The 27,191-nt window shown below is 46.6% G+C and overlaps 1 protein-coding gene across 2 annotated transcripts; it reads left to right on the forward strand.

Annotated features, from left to right (window-relative positions):
* Positions 1-1,148: 1,148 nt before the first annotated feature.
* LOC128136144 (glial cell line-derived neurotrophic factor-like) lies at positions 1,149-24,650 on the forward strand. Of its 2 annotated transcripts, none has more exons than XM_052775321.1 (2): positions 1,149-1,481; positions 24,166-24,650. In XM_052775321.1, exons 1-2 carry the CDS (start codon positions 1,310-1,312, stop codon positions 24,648-24,650), a joined length of 657 nt encoding a protein of 218 aa, XP_052631281.1. In that variant the 5' UTR covers positions 1,149-1,309. The 2 variants fall into 2 exon arrangements, with proteins under 2 accessions (XP_052631281.1, XP_052631282.1); XM_052775322.1 differs by having other exon boundaries at positions 1,149-1,382.
* Positions 24,651-27,191: the final 2,541 nt, after the last annotated feature.

Here is a 27,191-nt window from a genome sequence, read left to right on the forward strand (position 1 = left end):
ACCAGCTCAGAGGTGAGGGCGAGGCGAGGGCCGCGGCGGAGTGGGAGAGCCGGGGCGGGCACCCTCCCCGGGGGCACAGGGTCGCCCCGCAGCCCCCCGGCCCCGGCGAGGTGCGAAGGCAGCGGCCGGCGGGGAAAGCGCGCACCGGGCGGAAGGCGCCGGCGGGTCCCGAGCAGCAGCCGAGCCCCTCCGGGCCGCGTCGAACCGGGCTGGGGGCAGCTGTCATCCCCGGGCGGCGGCCATCGGGGTACATGCTGTGGCTGACTGCGGGCGGGGCGACCGGAAAGGGAGAAGAGAGGGAATGAGAGAAGAGAAGGAAAAGGAGAGAAGAGAAAAGAGAAGGGAAAAGAAAGAGGAAAAGGAAAAGGAAGAAAAAGAAAAGGAGGAGAGAAGGAGAAGGAAATGAGAAGGAGAATCAAGAAAGAGGGAAATGAGAAGGAAAGGGAAAAGGAGAGGAAAGTGTTTCCATTTCCCTTTCCTTTCAAAGAGGAAATTGGAAAGGAAAGGGGAAAGGGAAAAAGGAAATATGGAAACAGAAGGGGAAAGAAGAAAGGGAAAAGGAAAGAAGAAAGGGAAAAGGAAAGAAGAAAGGGAAAAGGAAAGGAAAAGGAAGAGGATAGGGAAAGGAAAAGGAAAGGGGAAAGGAGATAAAGATGAAAGGAAAGGAAAAGAGGAAAAGGAAAGAGAAAAAGGAAAGAAAAGAAGACTGGGAAGAGGAAAGGAAAGGGAAAAGGAAAATGAAAAGGGAAAAGGAAAGGAAAAGGAGAGGAGAAGGAAAAGGAAAGGGTAAGGAAGGTTTGCCTGTAGCATGGCAAAGCCATGCAGCCCCACACCCCAGTCCACCCTGGCCCAGCCCAGGGACAGGTGCCCTGGTGCTGCCCAGGTGCTGGGGGAGGATGAGCACAAGGTGACCTGGCTGCCAGCACAGGGACATGGTCACACCCCCACGTCCCTGGTCACAGGCTCCTGGGACCTGCCTGCCCACATCCCCCAAAGCAGCTTGCTTGGGCATAGAGGGGCTGGAGGCCACCCTGCATTGCCCTCTCCCACACCACTCGTTCGCTGGGGAGAGCCTATCTCCCTTACTCTGGGAGGCGATGGAGATGGGAAGGTGAGCTGGGCACAGGTTGTTTCCCCCTGCTCTGTCCCTGGGCCTGGCCAGGATGGACCAGGCTGATCTAGGGTGTGAGGCTGCACAGTTTTGTCTCAGGGCTGGCAGGGAAGGGGGCAGGACTGGGGGAGCACAGCAGCTGAGAGCTAACCCTGCCTCACCTCTCTGCCAGGGGCCCGTGTTGGAAGGAGATCTAAGATGAAGTTATGGGATGTTGTGGCTGTCTGTGTGGTGCTGCTCAACATGGTCTCTACCTCACCCCTGCCCACTGGTAAGATGCCTCCCAAGGGGCCCCCTTCAGTGGTAGAGGGGCCTGAAGACGATCTCTCCCCCATCAGCCTGCTGCCTCCCTATGCTGTGCAGAGTGACTGTAAGAAACATTCCCCTTTGTAGCCACCGCTGTCTTGCTAAACCTGCTCCCCTTTGCCAGGCATCAGGGTGAGGAAAGGACCCCCCCCACTTTCTCCCCCCTCCCCCCCCCACTTTCTCCCCCCTTCCCCCCCCACTTCTCCCCCAGGCAGGGTCAGTGGTTCTGGTCTGGCTCCAGCAGCTCCAAACCAAGTCATTGTCCAAAGCTTGGGATTGGCAATTGCAATGGAAATGCCCCCCTTCCCTCCCACCTCCAGCCCTACCTTTCTGGTGGTCATAAGATCCCTCTGGTTGAAAAACCCAGAGAGATGGGAAAGTTAGTTGTATGCGAAGGAGCCAGGAGGAGGATCAGGTACATACACCTCCCACTGCAGGCACTGAATCTCCTTCCCCACTGCTTTAAGCTCATCTCTGTGCTCAGACCTGCCAATGCAATTATTCACTGTCTGTAGTGGGCACAAGTCCTGATGGAGATTCGGCTCCATGGTGGGAGGCACTGTACACATCCTGGAGTGCTGCTGAGTTTCATTAAATCCTCCTTGGATCCTGATCTCGAAATTAGTGTGTCCGTGTGGAAATTTACAGAAGAGTAGTGGTGGCAGGGTTAGGAGCTTGATGCAGAGCAATCCACATGAACTGGCTCACAGTAAGACAGCTTACAATCCAAATGACAGATAATAATAATGCCTTGCTAATAATAGGTCTCCTACAATAGCAGATACAGGATTTTCACAGCAGTATGTGAGTGTTATGCTAACACCAGTGGCTTTTTAAAGTGAGAGTTAATATGACTCAGTAAGAAGTGGCAAAATACTCACATGAATTGTGGAGATACTCACTTAGCAAAGGCACAGATGCAGCTCAGAGGTTGCTCCCTTTGCCCTTGCTCAGCCCTCTCTGTTCAGCTCGTTGCAGGATGCAGACAGTATACAGTAACTGGAGTTCATTTTTATCTCCTTATCTGGAGGCATGTCCTTTCCCTGTGCCTGCTGTGGCTCCAGCCACGGGCAGCCCCACTCTGGTTTCTCCTGGAGCAGCTGGACTAATGCAGTGTGGAGGCGCCGAGCAGGGAATCGTGTGCCATGACTCCGCTTTGCATCCCCTCTCCAACATCCATCTCCTCTTCTGTCTGTCCCCATGCACACATATCTATGTCCTTCCCCATTTAGTCTTCTCTATTTCCTTTTCTTGCTTGTGTTTTTCCCCTGCTGGAATCTTTCCCAGGCTGACGCCTCGTCCCAGCCCAGCCCAGTCTCCTGCTGTTCGCAGACCAGCAGCCCTGACATCCTTTCAGCCCCTCCACGCAGGGAGGTCAGCCAAAAGTGCTTCCTCCCAGGGCTCCAGCCTGCCAGGGCTGCAGGGCTGTCACACATGGTGATCTCCATGGCAAGCTGTGTGGCGGGGAAGGTACAAGGACACTGAGCCATCCTACGAGAGGCAGTGATCAGCTTTTCAGGCCACTGTACTGGTCCCCTCTGCACGGGCTTGCTGCAGCGCTGGTGGGAAGAAGAGCATTAGGGGGAAAGCAGAGTGGGTGGGAGAGCATTAATGCTCTGTCTTTCCAGGGTGGGAGTATTTGTATGATCCTGCTTTTATGTTGAAACTTACTTCTGGGAATGTGGTTCCTGGTGAGCTGATTTCTCCACAGTAGCTCGAGGGCACAGGTAGCAGTAGCAGTCTTGTCTGTTCCTAGTGTCCAAAACTTCTCATTGTTTCCTCCTTTCTTTTCTGTGGATTGGGTAAACAAGAAGTGGGAAGAAAGATGACCTGTGTTTTACCTGAGCTATGGTAGTATCAATAGACAGCCTCTTCCAGAAATCTCTGTTTCCAGGGTACAGATGTAGGCTTTGCTAAGCAGAGCTGGGTCGCAGGTTATCGCCCAGGATGATAGTAATTTCAGAAAGGGATTGTAGTTTGGTCTCAATCTCTTAACAATGTAGATCACAAATAGATGGGCCTGGCTACAAGGGGAAAGTAAACAGTGCTGTTCTTCACAACAGAAATCGGGGAAAATCCAGGGAGTTCCTGTGATCTTTACACAGCAGTGGTTTACACAGCACCCATGCCCGAAAGTCAGAAACTCTTCTCTATTATGTTGCCAAGTCAGATGAGTCAGGGGAGACCTGCAGAAAGGTGGCTGTACCGAAGCAGTGAAATACTTTGATCCACTTTTATGCCGTTTTTAGTTGATTTAAAAGTGTGTGGTGTCTGGAGAGCAGTCTGCAAACACAGAGCCCACGAGGCTGATCCTGTCCAGGCACATCGCTGCCTTCCTGCCACAGCAGCACTTTGTTCGAGTCACTACTGTCAGTGTCTTTGACATATTTGTTTCTCCGCTTACCATTTGGTGGCACACACCCTTCAGCACACGAAAGATGTAGAACGACATACACAAGAGGAGTCACTTCTACACCATGTAGACTTCCCTCTCCGAGGTTTCTCTTACAAGCAGAGGGCAGTATGACATGAGCATGCAGACGTGCTTGCAGCTCCCTGGCTCATCTGCTGGTGGACCTGCCATGTATTAATATCTCTGTGGATACTGTTGGTCAGCTGCTTTGCCGAGGGCCTTTACAAGAGGCAGCTCACAAAGCAGTGGGAGCGCCATCATCACCCATGTTGGTTCATCTGCATAGGGCAGTGTGTGGGTGCTGAGCAAGACTGGGTGCTGCATGCGTTCAAAGAGGGGTGTACTGCTCTCCCCTAAAGTGATCCCCACGCAGACTGGGTGGGGAGTAGCAGTTGTGCTCTGAGGTGTGCATTGCTCTTACTCCAGGGAGGTCAGGTCTCCCATACACCACCGGCAGTGGGGGTTAGTAGGGTTGTGAGATCTGTCCCACTCCTAGGGACAGGCCAAACACCTTGCTGGAGCACAGATCTGTTTTCCCAGGCCCTCTACACCTTTTTGTGTTCTCATTTGATGGGACTTCTTTCTCTGCAAAGTGCTCTGAGGTCACCTGATGCTACCCCATCTCTTTCAGATTGGCTCGAAACCTTCCTTCGTTCCAGCCTACAGGCAAGGTCCTAACCTCCCAGGCTTATCAGGTGTAATGTGCTGACCTTTGCTGTTCAGGGCAGTAATTGGAGATGGCAGAGGGTGTTGGCAATTGCAGTCTTCTGCATTTTTTACTTGACTGGACGCTGGAGTGAGAGTAGCCTCCATAAATGTAGTGCATATGAGATTAATCCAGTGTTTGTAGGTGTTTTAGGCATCAGTGTTCATGGGATAGCTTATTTCACATGAAGAAGAGTAGCTGTAGCATTTGTAAAGTTAGAAAACCCTTTCTTTTCATCATGCTACAGTCTGCTGGGGAAAGGACACAATTAGCTTAAATAGCAACTGTGAACAAATATAAACCAAATTACTATAAGCTAAAAACTAAGTCAGCAGCTTCAGAAGCATGACAGTGCAGAGGGAGCCAAACACTTGGTTTGACTTATATGCAGTTCCCAGTGAATACATTTTGTAACTTCTTGCTGCTGTATGGCCATAATCAACATGTATGTGAGGACTGGAGTATCCTAAGATCCAGGATATGATATACAGTCTCTTGATCAAGTAGGCATCTTTAGTAAGAACTAGCGGTACGCATGTATAATTAAATGAAAAATCTCACTATAGGCTTTTCCCTCTTAATAGAAGGAAAAGATGTTTCTTTGCATTATAATGACTGAGTTACTCCATGGCCACTGGATGGTCATTTGTTGTTGGAGCTCCTTTGGTATGTTATACCATAACACACTGTGTTATGTGTGCATTATACCTCTATTAAACATTCTTCATACCCCTGCTAAGGGGTATTTAATGTTAAGTTACTGCATTTAGCTGCAACATTATCAACTAGTATGGAAGGTATCTAGAATAAACAGTGATATTGTAGGGCTCTTTAAGGCAAAAAATTATTAAATTATATTTCCAAATGAATGCATTTCCTTCCCTACAGTATTTATTAGGCACATTCAGTGTTACGAACCAGAACTCTCACATTTCTGTCCAGGCTTTCCTGCTCAACACACTTATGGTGTGGCATATGCGCTTTAGTCTAAGATGCCCAGAAGCTACAGAGGTAACCTGCCCATGCACAGTAAATCCAATGCATCGGAGAGGTATCTGCCACACCAAGCAGGTGCCACACTGCGTCATTTGATCTGTGTGTATCCAGTACAGCCGGTGCATCCAGCCAGTGTCAGACCGAGTGTGCGTGTGTCCCTGGGCCAGCATATATATACAGTAAAGTTTGTTTGCATGGGCATGCCCAGGTTATCTAGGGTTTTAGAAATCTTAAGCATTCAAAGTCACCTTTTTTTAAAGGGCAAAATTCTAAAAAAAGAAAGAACAGGACACATCTGGGTAAATCCACATGCATTTAGCCCTAGAAGCCAATTTCTCCACAGTCTCAGGTATAACTACTGAATATACTCCTGTGAAGGGTGTTCTGAGACTTAAGGAGGAAAGGACTGAAATGCAAGAGAATATGGTTTTATTCTCATGTTAAAAGTTATCCTTTGTTTAAAGTTTTATGTCTTTGCTCCTTTTCAATTTAGGGACCTCAAAAATTTCCCAGTTGAAGTATGGATCCTTTTAGATGTTTTGCAGGTGTGGGTTGCTAGATAATATACCTGAACATGCTTTTCTTGGTCACCTTTCATAGGCCTCTTCAATATATTTTAGAAATCCCCGTGTTCAGGGTCTGCAGATGACAAGCTGCAAAACCTTTCTTGGAAGGCTAAAGAATTCAGCTGTGTAGTGACTATTGATGAATTGATGGGGGAGGCATTATTTGTCCACTAGAATAGGATCCTCAGATTGATAGGTTGTAATGTCTTTGTAAATTAGAATCATGGAATCATAGAATTGTTTAGGTTGGAAAAGACCTTCAAGATCATCGAGTCCAACTGTAACCCAACACCACCATGCCCACTAAACCACGTCCTGAAGTGCCTCGTCTACATGTTTTTTGAATACCTCCAGGGATGGTGACTCAACCACTTCCCTGGGCAGCCTGTTCCAATGCCTGACAACCCTTTCAGTAAAGAAATTTTTCCTAATATCCAATCTAAACCTCCCCTGCCGCAACTTGAGGCCATTTCCTCTCGTCCTGTCTCCAGCCACCTGACAGAAGAGACCAGCACCTACCTCACTACAACCTCCTTTCAGGTAGTTGTAGAGAGTGAGAAGGTCTCCCCTCAGCCTCCTTTTCTCCAGGCTAAACCACCCCAGTTCCATCAGCCGCTCCTCATAAGACTCACTGTTCCTGATTAGGACTGCATAAAGTAAGTTTAAAATATTTAAAGTTACAGAGGTTGAGAGAAGCCATTGGGGGCATCGAGTCCCATCCCCCATAACTGCAGATGATCAGGGATGGATATCTAGTGCAAATATCCAGTCCTTATCCCCCACGCACACTACCAAGCAACTGCAACTTAAAACTTGTAGTACATAGGCAAACCCCCATATAACTGCACTTGTTGAGGAGTCTCATACTTCTGAGGTAATAAGTTAATGACAAGTAATAAATGAGGAATACTAAATAGTGCAACATAACCAGGGTCATCAGACATCTAAATAGGCCACTGCCACATTAGCGCTGGTAGAAATGTTGACACTGCACAATTGTAATTTTTGACAAAAACAACTGTAGTTTCTGATCAAGTAATATTTGGTAAGGGGAACCAAAGGAAAGATTTCAATGATTCTTGGAAATCCAGTCCTAATTACAAAGAGAAGAAAGAAAACAGAATCAAAAAGATTTATTTGAGAAAGTGTCGTGGTTTAACCCCAGCCAGCAACTAAACACCACGCAGCCGCTCACTCACTCCCCCCCACCCAGTGGGATGGGGGAGAAAATCGGGAGAAGAAGCAAAACCCGTGGGTTGAGATAAGAACGGTTTAATAGAACAGAAAAGAAGAAACTAATAATGATAATGATAACACTAATAAAATGACAACAGCAATAATGAAAGGATTGGAATGTACAAATGATACGCAGTGCAATTGCTCACCACCCGCCGACCGACACCCAGCCAGTCCCCCGAGCGGCGAATCCCTGCCCCCCACTTCCCCGTTTCTGTACTGGATGGGACGTCACATGGTATGGAATACACCGTTGGCCAGTTTGGGTCAGGTGCCCTGGCTGTGTCCTGTGCCAACTTCTTGTGCCCCTCCAGCTTTCTCACTGGCTGGGCATGAGAAGCTGAAAAATCCTTGACATTAGTCTAAACACTACTGAGCAACAACTGAAAACATCAGTGTTATCAACATTCTTCGCTCTGAACTCAAAACATAGCACTGTACCAGCTACTAGGAAGACAGTTAACTCTATCCCAGCTGAAACCAGGACAGAAAGGTACAAAGCATTAAGACACAAAATATACATTAGATTATGTCTGTTTTTAAGATCAAGGACAGAAAATGAATTATGTAAGACATTTCAAATATCAGCATTCTTTTTAAGGAATAAAGCCACATTGTATGACACTAGTAGATATTTAGGCTTTTGCCTTAGTCTGTATGTATTGGTACAGCACTTAAACTGAAACCTGCAGGTACATTTCTTTGAAGTCAGTGGGACTTGTACAAATGCTTTAATGATTATTCAACAGGAATAGGCTTCAAAAGAAGCAAACACTGAAATCAAAATACTTGTTTTCCTGAGCCTGGGCCAGGCAGTGTTATAGTAGGTATGCCAAAACTTCTCAGGAGGCCATGTTTTTAGAGGCAAGCTAGTCATATCCACTTTAACTAACAAGCTACATACAAATATCTGAACTACCTCTGCTCCCATCCCAAGCGTGTAAGATTTCTTTGGCAAAACCATCAATTACTCAGGAAATTTCTGACAGGGAGATATGGATCCAGCATATCGGCTGGGAAGGGGGCAGAGCTCTTTGGAGCCTGGCTGCCTCCGAGCAGCTGCCGATGCCATCTGACAGGTCATGGTCCACACATCCCAGCGTGAGACCTCCTGCAGCAGAGCACATAGCACCTGTCCTAGAGCAAGGGACTGATTATTATAATAAGAACATTTTCCGAACTGCAATATTAAAACTTTTCATATTGTTCCTATTGTAAACAGGTTGAAATGCAGGTAGTGAAATGTGACTGACAGTAGAAAAATGTGTATTATTTATAGGTCAGATCAAAATCTGATAGCAGCAGAGATTGTCACAGTAGGGGCATCAGCCATGGTTTTTCCCGGATGGCTCTGCTTTACTGCCCCAGGGAGTAAATGCCCCAATGGGAGGTGCAGTGTAAGAGCACGGGCAGCCCAGGAACAATTGCTTGATTGGAGTAGGGTTGAGCTGTTGTTGCAGTGACACTTCTGCTGTTATTTCTGGCTGGCACTAAGGTGGGGCTGGGTGACTGATGTGGGGGTTTACTGATGTTGTGCTAGGGCTGGGCTGGATCACTTCTGCACCAGGAACGCTAAAGAGAATTTCTTTTTATTACCAACAGTATTTCCTCCGTTAAAGTCTCAGTGCCGTGCCTGTTAGCTGGCTGCATGCCTTCTTGCTAATAGAGGTCACAGGTTTCAGGTCCCAGTCATACGTACTCATTTGAGGCTCTTGCAGGGATGGGACAGAACCAAATATTAAGCATAAACCCAGGTTTTACTGGGAAGCTGGAGATTTATTCAGCATGGTATGGATTTGGAGGGGTACAAGGCCTTAGTGAGGAGACATGGTGGGCAACAAGGCAGGTATGTGCTTCACCCAGGTTTGGCTCCTGCTCAGTCAGTGGCTTCAGGCAGGGCACTGCCACTTTTTCATTTTCCCCCTTTTACACTGTTTATGCCATAACTTCTTCAGATGCAGAGACTGCCTCGTGGGTGCTCAAGTACCCACACAGCCCCGTACAATAAGGCCCTAGTGCAGACAGGCTCCTGGCAGCTACTGCAGGAGCTGTCACAAAACCTCAAGAGCGACTGCTGAAAAGCTGTCTGCTCCTCAGTGCTTCAGAGCTGGCTTTTCAAAGCTCTGAATCAGAGGCAAGACCACATCCTCTTGCTGCTCCTTTGCTGCTTGACTGCCAGGTGAGACACCCCTTTGCCCAGGGGCCAGAGGAGAGATCCAGCCCTGGGTGCCAGCCCAAAGTCAGGCAGGATCTGATGAACAACTCCTGCCTGGACCAAAGAACAAGAGAACTCTTGTGGACAGGTCAGCTTGCAAGGCAGCTTCCTTTACTTCACTCAATTCACCTGACCTTGCTTTTTCCCTCTGTTATCAGGTCATTCCCCCAACTGGCAGCAATTATGATGGTCCTGTTGTTTCTCCCCTTTCTTCTCCTGGTAGGAACCAGTATTTCATACCTGCGAGAAAGCAGGCAAAGGATGCAAGGGGAGGCACTGCCAAGCATGACGGTGTGAAAATACTAAGTACTCTACAGATTTGCCATTATGACCAACACATGGGAAGCAGCAGGGTTAGCTAGTGACCTACAAACACAAAACTTGGCCACTCCATTAGGAACAAGCACACCAGGTAGGTTAAACCTGTGCCTTTTTCCAGTGCTGCCTTATTGTACCTGACTGGTGTGAATGGCCCTGGAGTCATCCTCCAGGTTACTTAGCACTTTACCTTGATGAGAGACAAGTGAGACACCAGCTCCATTTCTAAGGGCTCTCTGAGTTGGAGGGAAGGACACAATGTTTCCTGGGAGCTGGCAAGGCAGGGGGTGAGGTAGTGAACCAGAACTGTATTAAACATTTAAAGATGAGCTGACCCTGGTGTGTTTGATGCTCTATTTACTAATGGACACAACTGACTGGTTTCCATTTCACTCTTAGCCTCACAGATTTTCATGCAAGGCATGAAAGCAAAGTCATGCCTCAGAGAAGTGATATTTTAATTGTTTAAATCCTGAAAACTTTTCAGTATAACTAGCTTTAACACCTGCCTTTGCTTTGATGCCTACATGATGGGCTTTGTTTTTCATGAAAAGTATTTAATTTTTAATAAAATAAATGTTTTATCCACACCACAGTTCACACCTTTTTACTTTACAAAGCAGACTGATCATCACATTGGTAATTTTAACCTCACTAAGATCACACTTCTACAAACAGGTTACTCTGAGGGTCTCCGAAAGTATACCTTTGTGGTGTGAGACGGGGAGATTCTGTGTTTGGATAGGGCTTGTCCACTATAATAAGTACCTGAAAATATTATTGTAAAGCAAGCTAAATACAAAAATAATTAATGAATAAATGGTATACCACAGTCATCTGCATAAGCAGCAAAAAATGAGGATGATTCATTGCACTCACAGTTAGAGGCACATTAATTGTATATTTCCCACTAGCAAATGATCTAAGAAGAAACATCTTTGTGAGTATAACTTTGGCAGATCCTCTAGTATTAACTAACCAGGTGGCTTTTGTTAAATGTGTATCCCAATGTTTGAAAGTTCCACCCCCCATTGCTCTCAATGTAGTTTTCAGCAGTCCATTGTATCGTTTCATTTTTCCGGAGGCTGGTGCGTGATAAGGGATGTGATATACCCACTCAATGCCATGTTCTTTGGCCCAAGTGTCTATGAGGTTGTTTCGGAAGTGAGTCCCGTTGTCCGACTCAATTCTTTCTGGGGTGCCGTGTCGCCATAAAACTTTCTCTTCAAGGCCCAGGATAGTGTTCTGGGCAGTGGCGTGGGACACAGGATATGTTTCCAGCCATCCAGTGGTTGCTTCCACCATTGTAAGCACATGGCACTTGCCTTGGCGGGTTCGTGGGAGTGTGATATAGTCAATCTGCCAGGCCTCCCACTGTTTATATTTCAGCCATTGCCCTCCATGCGACAGGGGTTTTAGCTGCTTGGCTTGCTTAATTGCAGCACATGTTTCACATTCATGGATAACCTGTGCGATAGTGTCCATGGTCAAGTCCACCCCTCGATCACCAGCCCATCTATATGTTGCATCTCTTCCCTGATGGCCCGAGGTATCATGGGCCCACAGAGCCATAAATAGCTCACCCCTATGTTGCCAGTCCAGGTCCACCTGAGACACTTCAATCTTGGCGGCCTGATCTGCCTGCTGGTTGTTTTGATGTTCTTCAGTGGCCCGACTCTTGGGTACATGAGCATCTACGTGACGTACTTTTACCACTAGCTTCTCTATCCGAACAGCAATATCTTGCCACAGTGCGGTCGCCCAAATGGGTTTACCTCTGCGCTGCCAGTTGCTCTGCTTCCATTGCTGTAGCCACCCCCATAGGGCATTCGCCACCATCCATGAGTCAGTATAGAGATAGAGCACTGGCCACTTTTCTCTTTCAGCAATGTCTAACGCTAGCTGGATGGCTTTCACCTCTGCAAACTTACTCGATTCACCTTCTCCTTCAGCAGTTTCTGCGACTAGTCGTGTAGGACTCCATACAGCAGCCTTCCACCTCCGATGTTTTCCCACAATGCAACAGGACCCATCAGTGAACAGGGCATATTGCCTCTCATTTTCTGGCAGTTTATTATACAGCGGGGCCTCTTCAGCCCGTGTCACCTCCTCCTCTGGTGACATTCCAAAATCTTTGCCTTCTGGCCAGTCCGTGATCACTTCCACAATTCCTGGGCGACTGGGGTTTCCTATGCGAGCTCGTTGTGTGATCAGTGCGGCCCACTTACTCCACGTGGCATCAGTTGCATGATGTGTAGAGGAGACTTTCCCTTTGAACATCCAGCCCAGCACTGGCAGTCGGGGTGCTAAGAGGAGCTGTGTTTCAGTACCAACCACTTCTGAGGCAGCTCGAACTCCTTCGTATGCTGCCAATATCTCTTTTTCAGTTGGAGTATAGCGAGCCTCGGATCCTCTGTATCCCCGACTCCAAAACCCCAGGGGTCGGCCTCGGGTCTCCCCAGGTGCTTTCTGCCAGAGGCTCCAGGTAGGGCCATTCTCCCCAGCTGCAGTATAGAGCACATTTTTAACATCTTGTCCTGCCCGGACTGGTCCAAGGGCTACTGCGTGAACAATCTCCCGCTTAATTTGTTCAAAGGCTTGTCATTGCTCAGGGCCCCATTTGAAATCATTCTTCTTCCGGGTAACTTGGTAGAGAGGACTTACAATCAGACTGTAATTTGGAATATGCATTCTCCAAAAGCCCACAACACCTAAGAAAGCCTGTGTTTCCTTTTTATTAGTCGTTGGGGACATAGCTGCTATTTTGTTGATCACATCCATAGGGATGTGACGACGCCCGTCTTGCCATTTTACTCCTAAGAACTGGATCTCCTGTGCAGGTCCCTTGACCTTACTTTCTTTTATGGCAAAACCAGCCTTCAAAAGGATTTGGATTATTTTCTTCCCTTTCTCAAAAACTTCTTCTGCCATGTTGCCCCATACGATGATGTCATCAATGTATTGCAGGTGTTCTGGAGCTTCACCTTTTTCCAGTGCAGCCTGGATCAGTCCATGGCAAATAGTGGGGCTGTGTTTCCACCCCTGGGGCAGTCAATTCCAGGTGTACTGGACGCCCCTCCAAGTGAAAGCAAACTGTGGCCTGCACTCCGCTGCCAAAGGAATGGAGAAAAATGCATTAGCAATGTCAATTGTGGCATACCACTTAGCTGCCCTTGATTCCAGTTCATATTGAAGCTCTAACATATCTGGCACAGCAGCGCTCAGCGGTGGCGTGACTTCATTCAGCCCACGATAATCTACTGTTAGTCTCCATTCCCCACTAGATTTCCGCACAGGCCATATGGGACTATTAAAGGGTGAGTGAGTCTTGCTGATCACTCCTTGGCTCTCCAATTGGCAAATCAGCTTATGGATGGGGATCAGGGAGTCTCGGTTGGTGCGATATTGCCGCCGGTGCACTGTCGTGGTAGCAATTGGCACGTGTTGTTCTTCAACCTTCAGCAACCTCACAACCGAAGGGTCTTGAGAGAGACCAGGCAGGGTAGACAGCTGTTCAATCTCCTCCATCTCCAATGCAGCTATACCAAAGGCCCAACAGTACCCTTTTGGGTCCTTGAAATACCCCCTCCTGAGATAATCTATACCAAGGATGCACGGGGCCTCTGGGCCAGTTGCAATGGGGTGTTTATGCCACTCCTTCCCAGTTAGACTCATTTCAGCTTCCAATACGGTTAGCTCTTGGGATCCCCCTGTCACACCAGAGATACAGATGGGTTCTGCCCCCTTATAACTTGATGGCATTAGGGTGCATTGTGCACCAGTGTCTACTAGAGCCTTATATTCCTGTGGGTCGGACGTGCCAGGCCATCGAATCCACACTGTCCAGTAGACTCGGTTGTCCCTCTCCTCCACTGGGCTGGAGGCAGGGCCCCTTTAATCCTGGTTAGAATATCCGTTACTCACTTTTCGCACACGTGAATCAGAAGTCCCTTCAAGAGGATCAGAAATGGGATCAGCCCATCTACTGCATCTGGGGGACTGCTCACGGGAAACTGGAGCAGCAGTTTTCCAAGAAGAATCCTCTTTTCTGGTTGCTTTTTCTCGCAACTCCTGTACCCGTGCATCCAGGACTGAGGTAGGTTTTCCATCCCACTTCCTCATGTCCTCTCCATGGTCACGCAGGTAAAACCACAGGTTAGCCCGTCGTGTGTACTTTCTCTCTCCTCTCTCTTGGGCAGAGGAGTGCTTACTCCCAATAGCTGCGATGCGGGCCTGTACAGGTGGGGAGGAGGACATATCCACTTTGAATTGCTGGAACTCTCGGGACAATTCCTCTACAGCCGAGACACAGGCCCGTAGGGAGGAAGAGAGACTTCCTTCGTATTGCCGGAGTTGGACAGCCAATTCATCCACCGTTTGTCCATTGCCTTCTTTCCAGGACATTACTGCCAATGAGTTGGCATAGGTTGGTGGTGCACTTCGTAGAAACTTCCGCCACATCGGTTGTGTGCATTGGACTTCATCTGGATCTGTGGGTGACTGCGCATTTTCTGGATCATTATAAATCACCTCCAGCACGGCTAATTCCCTCAGGTACTGGATACCTCTCTCCATGGTGGTCCACTTGCCTTGGTGACATGTAACTTTATCCTTGAAGGGGTATCTTTCCTTTACACCTAACAGAAGTTGCCTCCAGAGGCTGAGGACTTGTGTTTTTCTCCCAATCGCCTTGTCAATGCCCCCTTCCCTAGACAGAGATCCCAACTGCTTGGCTTCCCTACCCTCTAATTCCACACTACTAGCCCCATTATCCCAGCATCGGAGCAGCCAGGTAACAATGTGCTCACCTGGGTGGCGGCTAAAATCTTTTTGCATGTCACGCAACTCACTCAGGGATAGAGATCGGGTAATTATTTCAGGTTCTGCCTCTTCCTCCTGTTCTCGCGATGACCCTGGTTCATCTTCATCTCTCACTAAGCGAACTGATTTCTTTGTGTGTTTCTTTTTCTGTACAGGGGTGACTGATACTGGCACAGGTTGGTTCTCTGGTTTAGCTGCAGTGCCTGTCTCCGGGGTTTGGGTAACCTCGGTGCCTGTTGTCGGGGTAGGGGTAGCCACGGTGCCTGTTGTCGGGGTTTGGGTTGCCACGGTGCCTGTTGTCCTGTTTTCCATCTTTTCCCCCTTTTCCCCCTGAGGGTGCTGCCTAATATCAAGTAGTGTTTGGTATATACTGGCCAGGGCCCAGCACAGTGCAGTGACTTGTACGTCTTTGGAATAGCCACAGCATTTTTCTTTCAAATATTCTACCACTTCATGAGGGTTCTGTAGTTGTTCGGGAGTGAACTTCCAAGCCACTGGAGGTGAGAAGTTCTCTAGATACCTGCCCATATCCTCCCACATGCCGTTCCACCCATGAATATCCAGCTTTGGGCAGATCTCTGGGTGGTACTCTTAAAGAGCCTTTTTGTAGCCCTAAACAAGACCTGAAACATATTCAGGAGGCATAGCACTAACAGCACACTGGCTTGTGCATCCCAAGGATATTCAAAATTCTCAAAGGCGGTTGTAATTAGTCGGAAGGAGAGAAGGGAGGCAAACGGACGGGGGGAAGCATCCCCCCCTAACTTCCCCATGGAGTGAGTGTAATTACCAATAAAATCCGATAGAAGGTGCCCGAAGTATGGAAATGATATCACTGCCTCATACAGATACCAGCTTAACCTCATGACCAGTGATGTAATCATTTCACAAGTCGACATTGCCCAGTACAGCAAAATGATAATCCCAATCACTCTCCCAGAGGGGAGAAACGTAACTACAGGCAATACATAGAGCACATAAGAACTTACAAAACGCCACCATGTAAACAAATGAATCAACATTGTGACTAACATCTATTTATCTAATATAAGAAATGCGTATGACAAATTTGTTTCAACACGCTCTGGCCAGATCTGTCGTTATCTCAACCCTTCCTGCCCCACGTTGGGCGCCAAAAAGGACTGACGTTGTTTCAGCCCAGCCGGTAACAAAGCACCACGCAGCCGCTCGCTCACTCCTCCCGCCCCCCTCCGGTGGGATAGGGAGGAGACGGAGGGGAGAAAAGAAAAAAAACCTGGAACCTCGAGGGTTGAGATAAGGGCAGTTTACTGGGACAACACAAAAAAAAGGTTACAACAACAACAACGGTACTAATGAAAGAATATACAAAAAAAAAAAAGTGATGCACAGTGCAACTGCTCACCACCCGGAACCCGACGCTCCGCCACCGAAAGTCCAGAGCCCTCCCCCCCGGCCCGCTCCCCATTTATATACTGAGCATGATGTCACATGGTATGGAATAGCTCCTTGGCTAGTTCAGGTCAGCTGCCCCGGCTATGCCCCCCCCCCACCTCCCAGGTTCCTGTAAAAATTAACTCTATCCCAGCTGAACCCAGGACAGTTTGGTTTGGATATTTGTTTAGACCTATTTTATGTAGAAGTATGTCTGAACACTGTATAATTTATTCTTCTAAAAAGCGCAGGCATCAGATCCCGATCCTGCTGGCACACAGTGTCTCTAATTAATTGGAAATGCAAAAGCAGGCTTTGGGGGGTTCGCAGTGGGGAAGATGCCCAGAGGAAGGCACGTTTCCCTGGATGCCCAAAGCAGAGCTCTAGGGTGGCTTTCTGTAGAGGTTGGTGGGGAGCACCACAGGTGTTTGGCTGCAGGAACCTGCACCCGTACACACTGCCAGCTCTTGCAGTGCTCAGGGGACAGGGACTGTGCTCGGGGACAGGCAGGTCAAAGCCTCAGGTTCCAGAGAGCAGCAGTGAGGCGAGAATTTCAGTTTGCATTCAAGAGGGGTGTTCCTAACCTGAAAGGTTGGGTCAAAACTATGATCTGAGTGTGCCCTAAAGGTTCAGAAAGCAAGCAAACAGCAAGCAAACGATGTAAATGTTCTTGGTTTTTTTAAATGTCTTTTAAATGAGTCACATTTCTTTATTTTTGTTTGACTCCTGGAGTTTTGGATGTTTGGTGTTGACCAGCTCTGTGCCCAGCCTGGTCACTCTTCTGGATTCCTATGTTCACCAGCCCTGTGATGTTTCGTTCTTTCCTTTTTTATTCATTTTCTGATCCTGTGAAAAACCCCTGGCAGATCAAGAGCCCTGGTTCAGCTGAACATGGAAGACCAATGGGGTCTGTGAGCCTTTTTGCTATGCTGTGAACAAGATACACAGAGGCCCTGTGCCCCCTGAGGGAGGATTTTACATTTCCAGGATGTAGGGTCCTTTCCCTCAGGGAATGCCTGCTTTGAGGTGCATCACACTCATGTATGTGTGAACCAACCTTCACTAACCTATATTGAGCACGTGCTGTTGTGGGCTATCCTATCCTATCCTATCCTATCCTAGGTGGCTTCAGATTTTTAAATTCTAATTCCTTCACACCCTGGAGCCAGGGACTACTGCTCAGAGATCTTTACTGCCTTTATTGCCATACTATCTGAGCATTTTCTGCTGGCATTTTGTATGTGTGTATGTGTAAATGCAACACACATATACACACATCCAAACTGTATATTTTATAAGAAGGGATAATAGTATGTTCATTTCCCAGGGATGTGAAATCCCCACAGAAAGCTCTGTGTGCTGCACAGTCAAGTCAGTATAGTCCATGCAGTATTAGAGTAGCGAAGATGCCAGGCTGTTGACCGTCATTCTGAGACTATAAACAGTTTCTAAACAGTGTTTGAGACAGAGGGGTAACTAAGTAAAACAGATCATGGCTCAATCAAGTAGCTTTATTCAGGTTACAAACCAGCACTCGATGCCAAGGCATCCCTATGAGTTCAGTGGTGTTCCCTAGCCATGCAGCTCGGCTCAGCACCCTCTTCACCCCCAGCAGCACTTACTGCAGTGCAGAGACCAAACAAGTGCTCAGCAGGCAATGGCTGTGGTGTGGGGAGGTCTCTGGGCATCCCTGGAGCACATCTACCAAGTGCCCATCAGGCTGGGGTGGTCCTGCTGTCAGTCTTCTCCACCTTCCCTGCTGTCCATTAGCCTTTTATGGTCTTTAGTCCTTGGTCAGTGGTTATTGCTTATTCATATATGATGTCTGGTGGTAGCTTCCTTAGCATTTATCTCTAGTGCCTTGTTTCAACCCATCATGCCTTGTGTTAATGCTGGCATTTCTGCTTGGCTGCCCAGGGTCCTACTTCAAGAGTTTTTTTACGACATTTTGTTTCAGGCTCTCAGGCTTTGCACCCATACTTATTGAACAACTGAATATCCCTACTGAGTCATGACTGGCACCTTGGCATAGGCCACTAAGTCAACTCTCACTTCACTCCTGACTGTCAAGGTTTCCTTCAAATCCCTGCGAGCCACTCTTAGTGAATGTTTGTAGTCACATTGATGACTACGCGTCGTTAAGCAGCAGAAAATTAGCACCAAGCCACATACGATCAGTATGAGCCCCATTGCTTGGGTCCATGATTCAGTGGTTGCTGAGTCCAGCTGTGCTTGACACAGTACCAAGAGCACAGGCCCACACCACTGAGTGTGTGTTGAAACTCAGCTTTTTGGGATTGTGTTGAGGATGGTCGATTGTGGGGGATTGGAGGTGTTCCTCAAACAGTGCTAAATTTTGGAAGCAAACTTGGGGCACATTGGCAGTCCAGTTGGAATGTGCCAAAAAGTGCATCGGTGCATTGATCATGACTAGTTTGGGGCTCCACAGGTAGAGGGTGTTGTTGCTTACAACAACTTGCAAGGACTCACTGGGTAGCCCAGTAATGCAGCTGCCATTGTGGTTAATGTCATGTACACATAGTCCTGTAACAGCATGTGTGGTTGTAGGCGGGCAGACACTGACCAGGGTCGATAGGTCCAGCACATTTCCTTGAGAGGGGCTCTATGTCCACCCACCGGTTCTCTAATATCACCCATGTCCCTTGTGTCTCCTCAAGCGATATAATCTCCAAATACTGGGGGTCACTGCAGGAGTTCTCTGGACAGATTTGGATATCTGTTTGGGATATTTTCCAGTCCCCTGGGCTGAAGGGGAACTCTACCCTGGAGACAGAAAATTGGCATTCATCTTACTCATAGTGCTGGCATCCCTCCTGGCGAATCTCCCGTGTGGCCTGATGTTGCAATAGGGGATGAGCTGAGTAGGGATCCTTGGCTCTGTTAGATGTATCAGCCACGCACGCTTCATCCCAGGTTACAGCTTGGAGCGCTTCTTGCATGGTTTGTGTTAGAGCCCCAGTGAGATTAGCAGGATCAGCCACGCTGGCAATTACCCCATCTTCTAGTTGCAGCAAGTCCATGTGTGTAGGTAGGGCTCCTCTAGTTGGATACCCCGTTGGCTTGATTACTTGATCTACTTTTTCCCCTACTGCTTCCACCTTCTGCTGTGTTGACATCCCATGCCTGCATTAGCAGCGTTGCATAGGGCTCATCTATGGTGTGTTTCCTCCACCTTAAGTATCATACGCCACTTGCAGCACAGAAGGCTCTCAGCAACATTAGCTCCCTTGGTGCAGTTGGGGCAGTCATCATGCGTGGACCAGGATAGATGTCAGCATGGGCTCCAAGCAGGGACACAGTCCACAACATGGGCCTTTCCCCCTCTTTATCTACCCTCCAGGGCATACTTGGATTGGCTTGGGCAGAACAGTGCTTGGACCCTATAACTCTGATTAATATTTAACTAAAGCAGACTCCTGCATATAGCACTGTTGCAGGGGTAGGTGACATTTTTGCACCTGAATTGCAAGCAGTTTAAAAATGATGTGTCTAGTTGGTTTGTTATTTCTTCAGGTAATCCACAGTTTTGTTTCTCCCTTCTTAGGTGGGGGGGGAGGACTTACTTCCCTCACTGCAAAGGCAGCATACCAGATTTGGGATAAATATGAGGCTGAAGGTTGCAGACAAGAGTCTTCATGTATAGGTTGGGTTTCTCTGTAACAATCTTCCAGCTCCTTCCTGATGGTTGTGTCACGAATGAGATTTTGTTACATGGCTTTGGTTTAGCAGCAATTTAAGATTTATTAATATTTTTGAGATAGATCACAAGATTAGGTTGTATGACTTTAACAGTACTTAATTATGAGCCAATTTAACAGAGTGATTCAATGGAATTTGTTACAATCAAATTTGCGACTTAGTTAAAGATTCGAAAATGGCAAGGATCACCCAAAACTTACAGCAGGGTTGCACACATATGGAGGTTAAATCAAATCACACACATGCACAGACAGATAAAACAGTTCTGAACCACACAGACAGACAAAATAGTTCCAAACCAAACTGCAAATGCACATGCACAGATACAACCCACGCACACGCACACACACACACAGAGGTTAACCTATGATTAAGATTTCCCTCTCGTGAGTTTCACGAATTACTCACTTTTATGTGCCGGCATTCATCAACGGACAGTCAGTAAACCTTGTGAAATCTGGCCTTTAAGTCCTTGCAAAATCTACCCTGAGAGGCATCCCAGCTCAGGGGGAGATACTGGGTCACACAGCCCGCTGCAGTCCCAGAGAGCTCAAAGGGTCTCTCCTTGGATGGCTATTTATAGGGTCTCGACATGATTGGCTTTGGTCATTATTTTACATTCTGGCCACAATTTGTGCTGAGTCATTCTGATATGCAATTCAGGCAGCAGATGGCCCAGGTGTTGCTAAAGAGTGCCTGACTCCCAAAAGTCTCTGCACTTGTAATCAAGATAACAGCACAATGGGAGGTTTTCCCAAAGCTTGCATGGCTTATCCTGAGATCTCAGAGTGGCCTGGGGGGCTGCACCACCACAGGTTGACCCTTGCATGGATTTCATTAAATCCTGGTATACTTCCCTGATGGTTGTATTTCACTCTCCATAGCCAATGTCTCATTGTGTCATATTGTTGCTAGAAGTACTAGGCCAGAAATATGTGACAGAGGTGTGGGCTGGGGTAGTTACAATAGTATGAGGGGGTAATTTGAAGGTGAGAGCAGGGAATGGCACAGCTAGAGCCATCTCCTCAGGGCCACATCATTCCCCTATTGGGTTATAAGCTAAGAAACCTAGCTTCTGCGTAAGAAACCTAGAAACCACTCAGTCCCACAGCAACAAGAACAAGTGCCTCCTGCCAAACTCCTCTCCATCTGTATCTGTGCCAGGGCCAAGGTTGTACTTCAGCGATGGGGGCTGTGCCAGCTCCACGTGGATCATCTTGCTTGCTTGAGTCTAGCAAGGTATCTACCCCTTCTTGCTTTTAAGGAACATAGCCCACCCAGCGCCTTGACCTGGACCTTGCTCAGTAGGGCAGTATTTGTATGGTATAGGCAGACCAGCCTGTCCTGCAACAGAGCCAGGTGGTGCATCCAATGGACACATGAGGCTGAAGGTTGCAGACAAGAGTCTCCACGTATAGGTTGGGTTTCTCTGTAACAATCTCCCAGCTCCTTCCTGATGGTTGATCCTTGCATGGATTTCATTAAAACCTAGTATACTTCCCTGATGGTTGTATTTCACTCTCCAACTGACTCTCCAGCTGACCCAAATGAGCCAAAGGGGTATTCCATACCATATTATGTCATGCCCAGTATATAAACTGGGGGGATCCAAGCTACCCCCTTCCAGTAGGTATGGCTCATAGTGGGTATTTTGGTACCTGCTACAGAGTTAATGACAGACGAGTGCAAGAAGGGTGCACTTACCATTGGTTTCACAGGCTTATGGGACTTGGCACAAGGTCCTGCTTTGTTCAGGTCCCGTATAGCTGTATAGGTAGCAGCCATCCCTCCTTCATGTCTTTTCACAGTCACTGGTCTGGGAGATTGTTGCCATTAGCGTTGGATACCTGTAAAACACAGTGGAATCCACTTTTCCCAGTCCCAAACTCTACAGTTTATAGAATCCCACTTCCCATGTGTCACCCCCGTTATGTGACGGTGAGACAAGGGGAGTCAAAAGAATCTCAGTAGATATAATAAAGGGGGATGAAAGATGATGTTTAGCGCTTACGTTGTTGAAATTAGCTGAGGCAGAGACAGTCCTTGATAAGAAGAACCGGCCCCAAGAACCAGCCAATGAGGCAGAGACGGTTCCTGATAAGAAGCAGGAGCTGGTCCCAAGAACCAGCCAAGACTGGTCTTGCGGCTTGGGTGAATGCCAAGAAACCACTGAGCCTGTGCAAGAAAAGAGGTTACTAGCGGTGATGGAATCGTCTATCTTCATCTCTGCGACCACCAGACGACCACCATAAGGAGGCACTGCGCAAGTGCAGTTGAGAGGAGACTATGGAAATGACTTCTTGAAGCTAATTTTAATATGAAGTGAGGATAGGTCATGCATAGGTATAGGCGTATTGTGAAACTCTGTGTATATGTAACACTTGACTGTATAAATTTGAAGCGAACTGCCGAGTCAGGCGCGCACGACTTTGGTGGGACTACCCCCCTGTGCTGCCCAGCGCTGAATGAACATACCTACTTTACAATCTTACTGATTGTGGAGTCTGTTTTCCGCACGTCAACGGTACAAGATTGCCTGTAGACTCTTTTACCAGTCTGCACTATTTTGCTGGAGCTGTCCATGAAAAACTGTATACTTCTGATCCATCCCTATTTTATCATGGAAGGAGGCTTCTAGGATGTGGCTGCTTTGGAGTGGGGTCCATATTCCTCCTTAAGTACAGATGCACTGTTTTTCAGCAGGTTTTTGCACTAACAGAGTTAACATCCTGCTGCCCCCCATCTCCTGCATATTTGGTGCTTCTGTTGAGGATATAAAGGTGCACCTTTGCTAGGCAATGGGAGGCAGCCTTGTGTCTTCTTCTCTCCTGTTAACAGAGTCCATGCCACCGCATGTGGGCTGGGTACATTTGCTGCCTGGTCTCCCATCAGGGCTCCTGTCTGTTATAGTGCTTATTAGGGAAATGTGATGCTGAGCCTTTGCCTAAGGAGCTGTTCCTATCTCAGCACCTGACCCAGTGAGAGCCTTTGTGGCTCAGTGGAGGTACCAACCCCCAGCCAGGCACACTCTGTCAGGTATCACCTTTCCCAATGTTTGCAGTTCCTGGGACATTCATAGGCGTCCTTCTGGAGATGGAGCCCCCTTACCTGCAGGGCCAGGTGTGTGACACTGGTCTGTTACGTGGGTGGGCACTTAGGAGTTAAGTACAGAAAGAAGCATCCTCTTAGGTCTTCATGCAAAGGAAGTGAATCCTCAAAGACTCGATTTTTGGCACAATAACCGAGAAAAAAAAAATCTCAATACTGCAATGTTGTTTACGTGTTTAAGAGACAATCATTAATAATATAAGGGCACCAACACACAGGCTCCTGACAGCCTGACCCTCCATTAAATCACTGTATTCGCTAAAGCAGATCACATTGAGGGATTTAGTCCATGGGAAGTTTAAAGATTTCAAAATGTGATTTTATTCCAAATCATGATGGAAAGCTGCAATCTCAGAATGTTTCAGAAGAACACATCCAATTTCACTCAATTTGAAGTGGTTCATTCTGCTAGTATCAAAACATTTCATTAACTTCAACATTTAACTTACTTGAATAATTTATCTCTGGTAGAGTATATATCAAATGAAAAATGAAATAGATATTTTAATTTTATAAAAAGAAAATGCATTAATAACATTTCCCTTGAAAATTAACATAATACTTCTATTCTGACCTATTTCTACTTGATCTAATCAGCATCTTGTGATATGAAATAGTTCCATGAGAAATTTTTCAAAAGCTCTGATAGTAATTAACCCCTAAAAGCATTAAAAAAAGCAGGCATTCAGCCAGGAATAATAGCTCAGCCTGGCACCCCAGGAAATTCCTCCTTCTGTCCTGCCCAAAAACCTTATCAATAGGTGGCTTTGGCAATACTAACCACTGCTGGTGTGAAAAGACAACAATTAACAATTATAATCACAAAATTTCTTTAAAGAAACCTTGTCCTTTTGCCGCTTTGCTGGGAAGAGCCTGTATAACCTCTCTACAGTAGCTTCATATACCCATTAACTAATATTTGTATCATGACATGCTTTTCTTTCCCTTGATTTTAACAGGGCTCATTCTATATTGAAAGGCGTGCCAGAGTGCTACCAAGCATCAGCAGACACCTACAGAAATACATACATATCTCATTTCTTTTCCCCCAAATGAGTTTCCATGATGATCTAAACCATTCCAAATTCTCCCTTATTTCTGAGGGTCCTGGGCGCACTCTCTGAAGTAATGGGCAGGGGAGCTTGCATGTGTCTAATGTTTTTTAGCCACAAATGGATAAACTTCCATTAATGACAACTGACATGTGACAAAGCCTTTTCTCTCTTTCCCAAACAGCTAATATGCCAGAGGATTATCCAGATCAGTTTGATGAGGTAGTGGACTTTATTCAAGCCACCATTAAAAGACTGAGGAGGTCGCCGGATAAACAGACTCCAATTTTTTCTAGGCGGGAGAGAAACCGGCAAAACACAGCCACAAACGTAGAGAATTCCAGCAAAAAGGGAAGGAGGAATCAAAAGGGCAAACATCGAGGATGTGTCTTAACAGAAATACATTTAAATGTGACTGACTTGGATTTGGGATATGAAACCAAAGAAGAGCTAATTTTCCGGTATTGCAGTGGATCTTGTGATGCAGCCGAGACCACGTATGACAAAATTATAAAAAATTTAACCAGAAAGAAAAAACTAGTCACTGACAAAGTAAGGCAAGCTTGTTGCAGACCCACAGCCTTTGATGATGACCTGTCCTTTTTGGATGATAACCTGGTTTACCACATACTGAAAAAACATTCCGCAAAAAGGTGTGGATGCATCTGACTGCTGCATGCTGGAGGCACACATTCCTGCTATGATGCAAAGAGAGGGACCAAGGTTCCTGGGGAAGTGTCTGCTCAGAGTGGAGAAAAGAGGACCAAGAATGCAGAAAAAGGGGTTGTGGGAGCCTGGGGTGTGGGGTGCAAGGCAGCGTAAGAGGATAGAGGCTTTTGAAGTCCTACGGGAAAGTAAATAAAAGCTCAGGTGGAGATGCCGACGGCTGGATGGTGTGCACACTCCCTTTCCCATTTGACGCAGTCCACCATCAGTGAGACTTGGATCCATGAGGAATGTGCTTAAAAACACAACCCTGCTGTACCACACTGTGTTGTAGTTATCCCATCCATGCCAGGAAGCTTAGCTGAGAAGTAGCTTAGGAATACCTTACTCATCCCCTGCGCCCTCAGCTTTACTGAAAGACACGTTGTACTATTGCTCATTGAAGGGCGGTTCCTAAGCACTTAGGACAACTTCTAAACTATAAGATTAATCTCGTAAGTAAGATGATATTGGACAAATATCAAAATTCCCAGGCTTAAGTTCTCTAGGGCCAGTATCAATGCAAAACAAAACAGTTCCACTTACTGGTTAAGTTTGGTTATTTCCATCTCATGTTTCTTCAAAATGAGTGTAGGATTTCATTCTTCTGCTATCTATGAAAACAAGTTGAGTTTTTAAGCACTTCTTCCTAGTATAGTAAGAGAAATAACAAGCCTGGCCAGCACAAAACGTGTTTCTTTTGGTTTACAAAGGACTAACATCACTTGCGTAACTACATTTCTATTTGGTCATTGTGAGTGAGCAGAGACTATTTGATGCAATGCATCCGTTCAGAGACATAAATATACAGAAGATATTTATTGAGCTTAAGTTATTGTTATTTATTACAGTTCAGTAATGAGTCTTCTTATTTATTAACATTTCTTTTCAAAGGTGCCAAACTAGAAGGTGCTTGGAAGATACAGAGAGACAATTAAGTTGTGAACAACGGTCCATGTTTTTGATTGAAAGTGTTAACTTGAATGCAAAAAATCACTTACTTTACCTTTTTTTCTTTTAAACAAAATCCTGATTATGTTCACAAAATATTGTGCCAAAGTCTGCAGCCCTTCCTCCTGTTCACTAATACTTTTGAAAATTACTGCAATCATACATGCACAGGAGCAGCAATGGCTCTGCATGAGTGAGGGTCACAGGACTTGGCTCAACATTAACAGTTTGTTATAAAAACTAATTTTAGTCATATTTTAAATGTAGCCACATTTTTTTCTCACACTTTTTGCCAACTGACCTCATATAACTATTGACAAATGGAAAATAATCACATTTAGCCTTATAATTTCTTGTTATATTTATTTAAGCTTTTCTTTCTGTATTTCCATATAGAAGAGGTTAAATTCCTCTTACTAGTTAGCCCTGGATTTAATATAGCCTGTAGGTAAACAATTCTGTTAAATAACCAAAGTGTTTTGTATAATTTGCTGAAACATTACAGGATCGTACCCACACAGGAGAACAGTCTGAGTTTCCTTAGGATGAGGGAGGTTGTACAGCAAAGGCATTCATACCTGACCGCTAATGCAAGCTCTTGTTCTGGAGACTTTTTTCCCAAAGGAGCAGCAGTGCAGGTCACTAGGCATACCTGACAACCAGTGAAGCATCAACTCCCACAAAAACAACAGGAAGAAAAAAAATCCCTACTGAAAAACAAAAAATGATGGTCGGTCTGACCTTTTATCTCATGCATGCAATGGCTCTCCATACTCATTTTGCTCTGGGCCCCTCGGGGCATCACAGAAGGGTCTAGTAGTCAAAAAAAGTCCAGAACAGGCATAGGAAGACGTACCAGGTGTATGAAGTGTAATTCAGCCCCAACCTCTGCTGCTTTCCTGGGCTGATGGAGGGCAGCCTTGGAGCCTGCCCACAGGGTCCATGTTTGCACTGCCATGGGGACACCTTGCCCTCCACATTGGGCAGGGGTGGTACAGCTGATACCACTGCCAGCATTGGCATGATTTGGGCAGTAAAGGCCTGCTAAGCCAAGAGTCAGCTGCACTGCTGGGCAGTTAGTCGGGTGCAGCGCTCAGAGGTGTGCTTTCACTGGCTCTGGTACGGCCCTGGTTGCTGAAAACTTGCCCCAAAGAATTTTCTGTGCAGCTTGAAGAGACTGCAACCAAAGCAAATCACTATGTTCAAAATACAAAAGGGTAAAGTTTGTGATTTTTTTTTAATTTTTTTAGACCTTACTGAAAACAGGAGTGTGCTTCTCTGGAGTTTTTTACTTCACCAGCGATTTATGTCTCAGTCATTTGTGTTAATCAACCAAAGTTCTCTACAGACTTTATTTTTGTACAATATTCATTTTATAACTTTTTACAAAATAAAACTAATTTCTATTGTTACCTGGTGGTTGCTTGTGCTTCTTCCACTTTTTGTACCACTTCCAAGTTACAGTATCACCTGGTTCCCAACCCGCATGGGGCAATGCTCAAGAAACAGCAAGTCCTTTACACAGGGGAGCTTTCCTCTTCCATCTCACCCCGG

The sequence above is a fragment of the Harpia harpyja genome, chromosome W (assembly GCF_026419915.1).
Source record: "Harpia harpyja isolate bHarHar1 chromosome W, bHarHar1 primary haplotype, whole genome shotgun sequence".
Classification (NCBI taxonomy): domain Eukaryota; kingdom Metazoa; phylum Chordata; class Aves; order Accipitriformes; family Accipitridae; genus Harpia; species Harpia harpyja.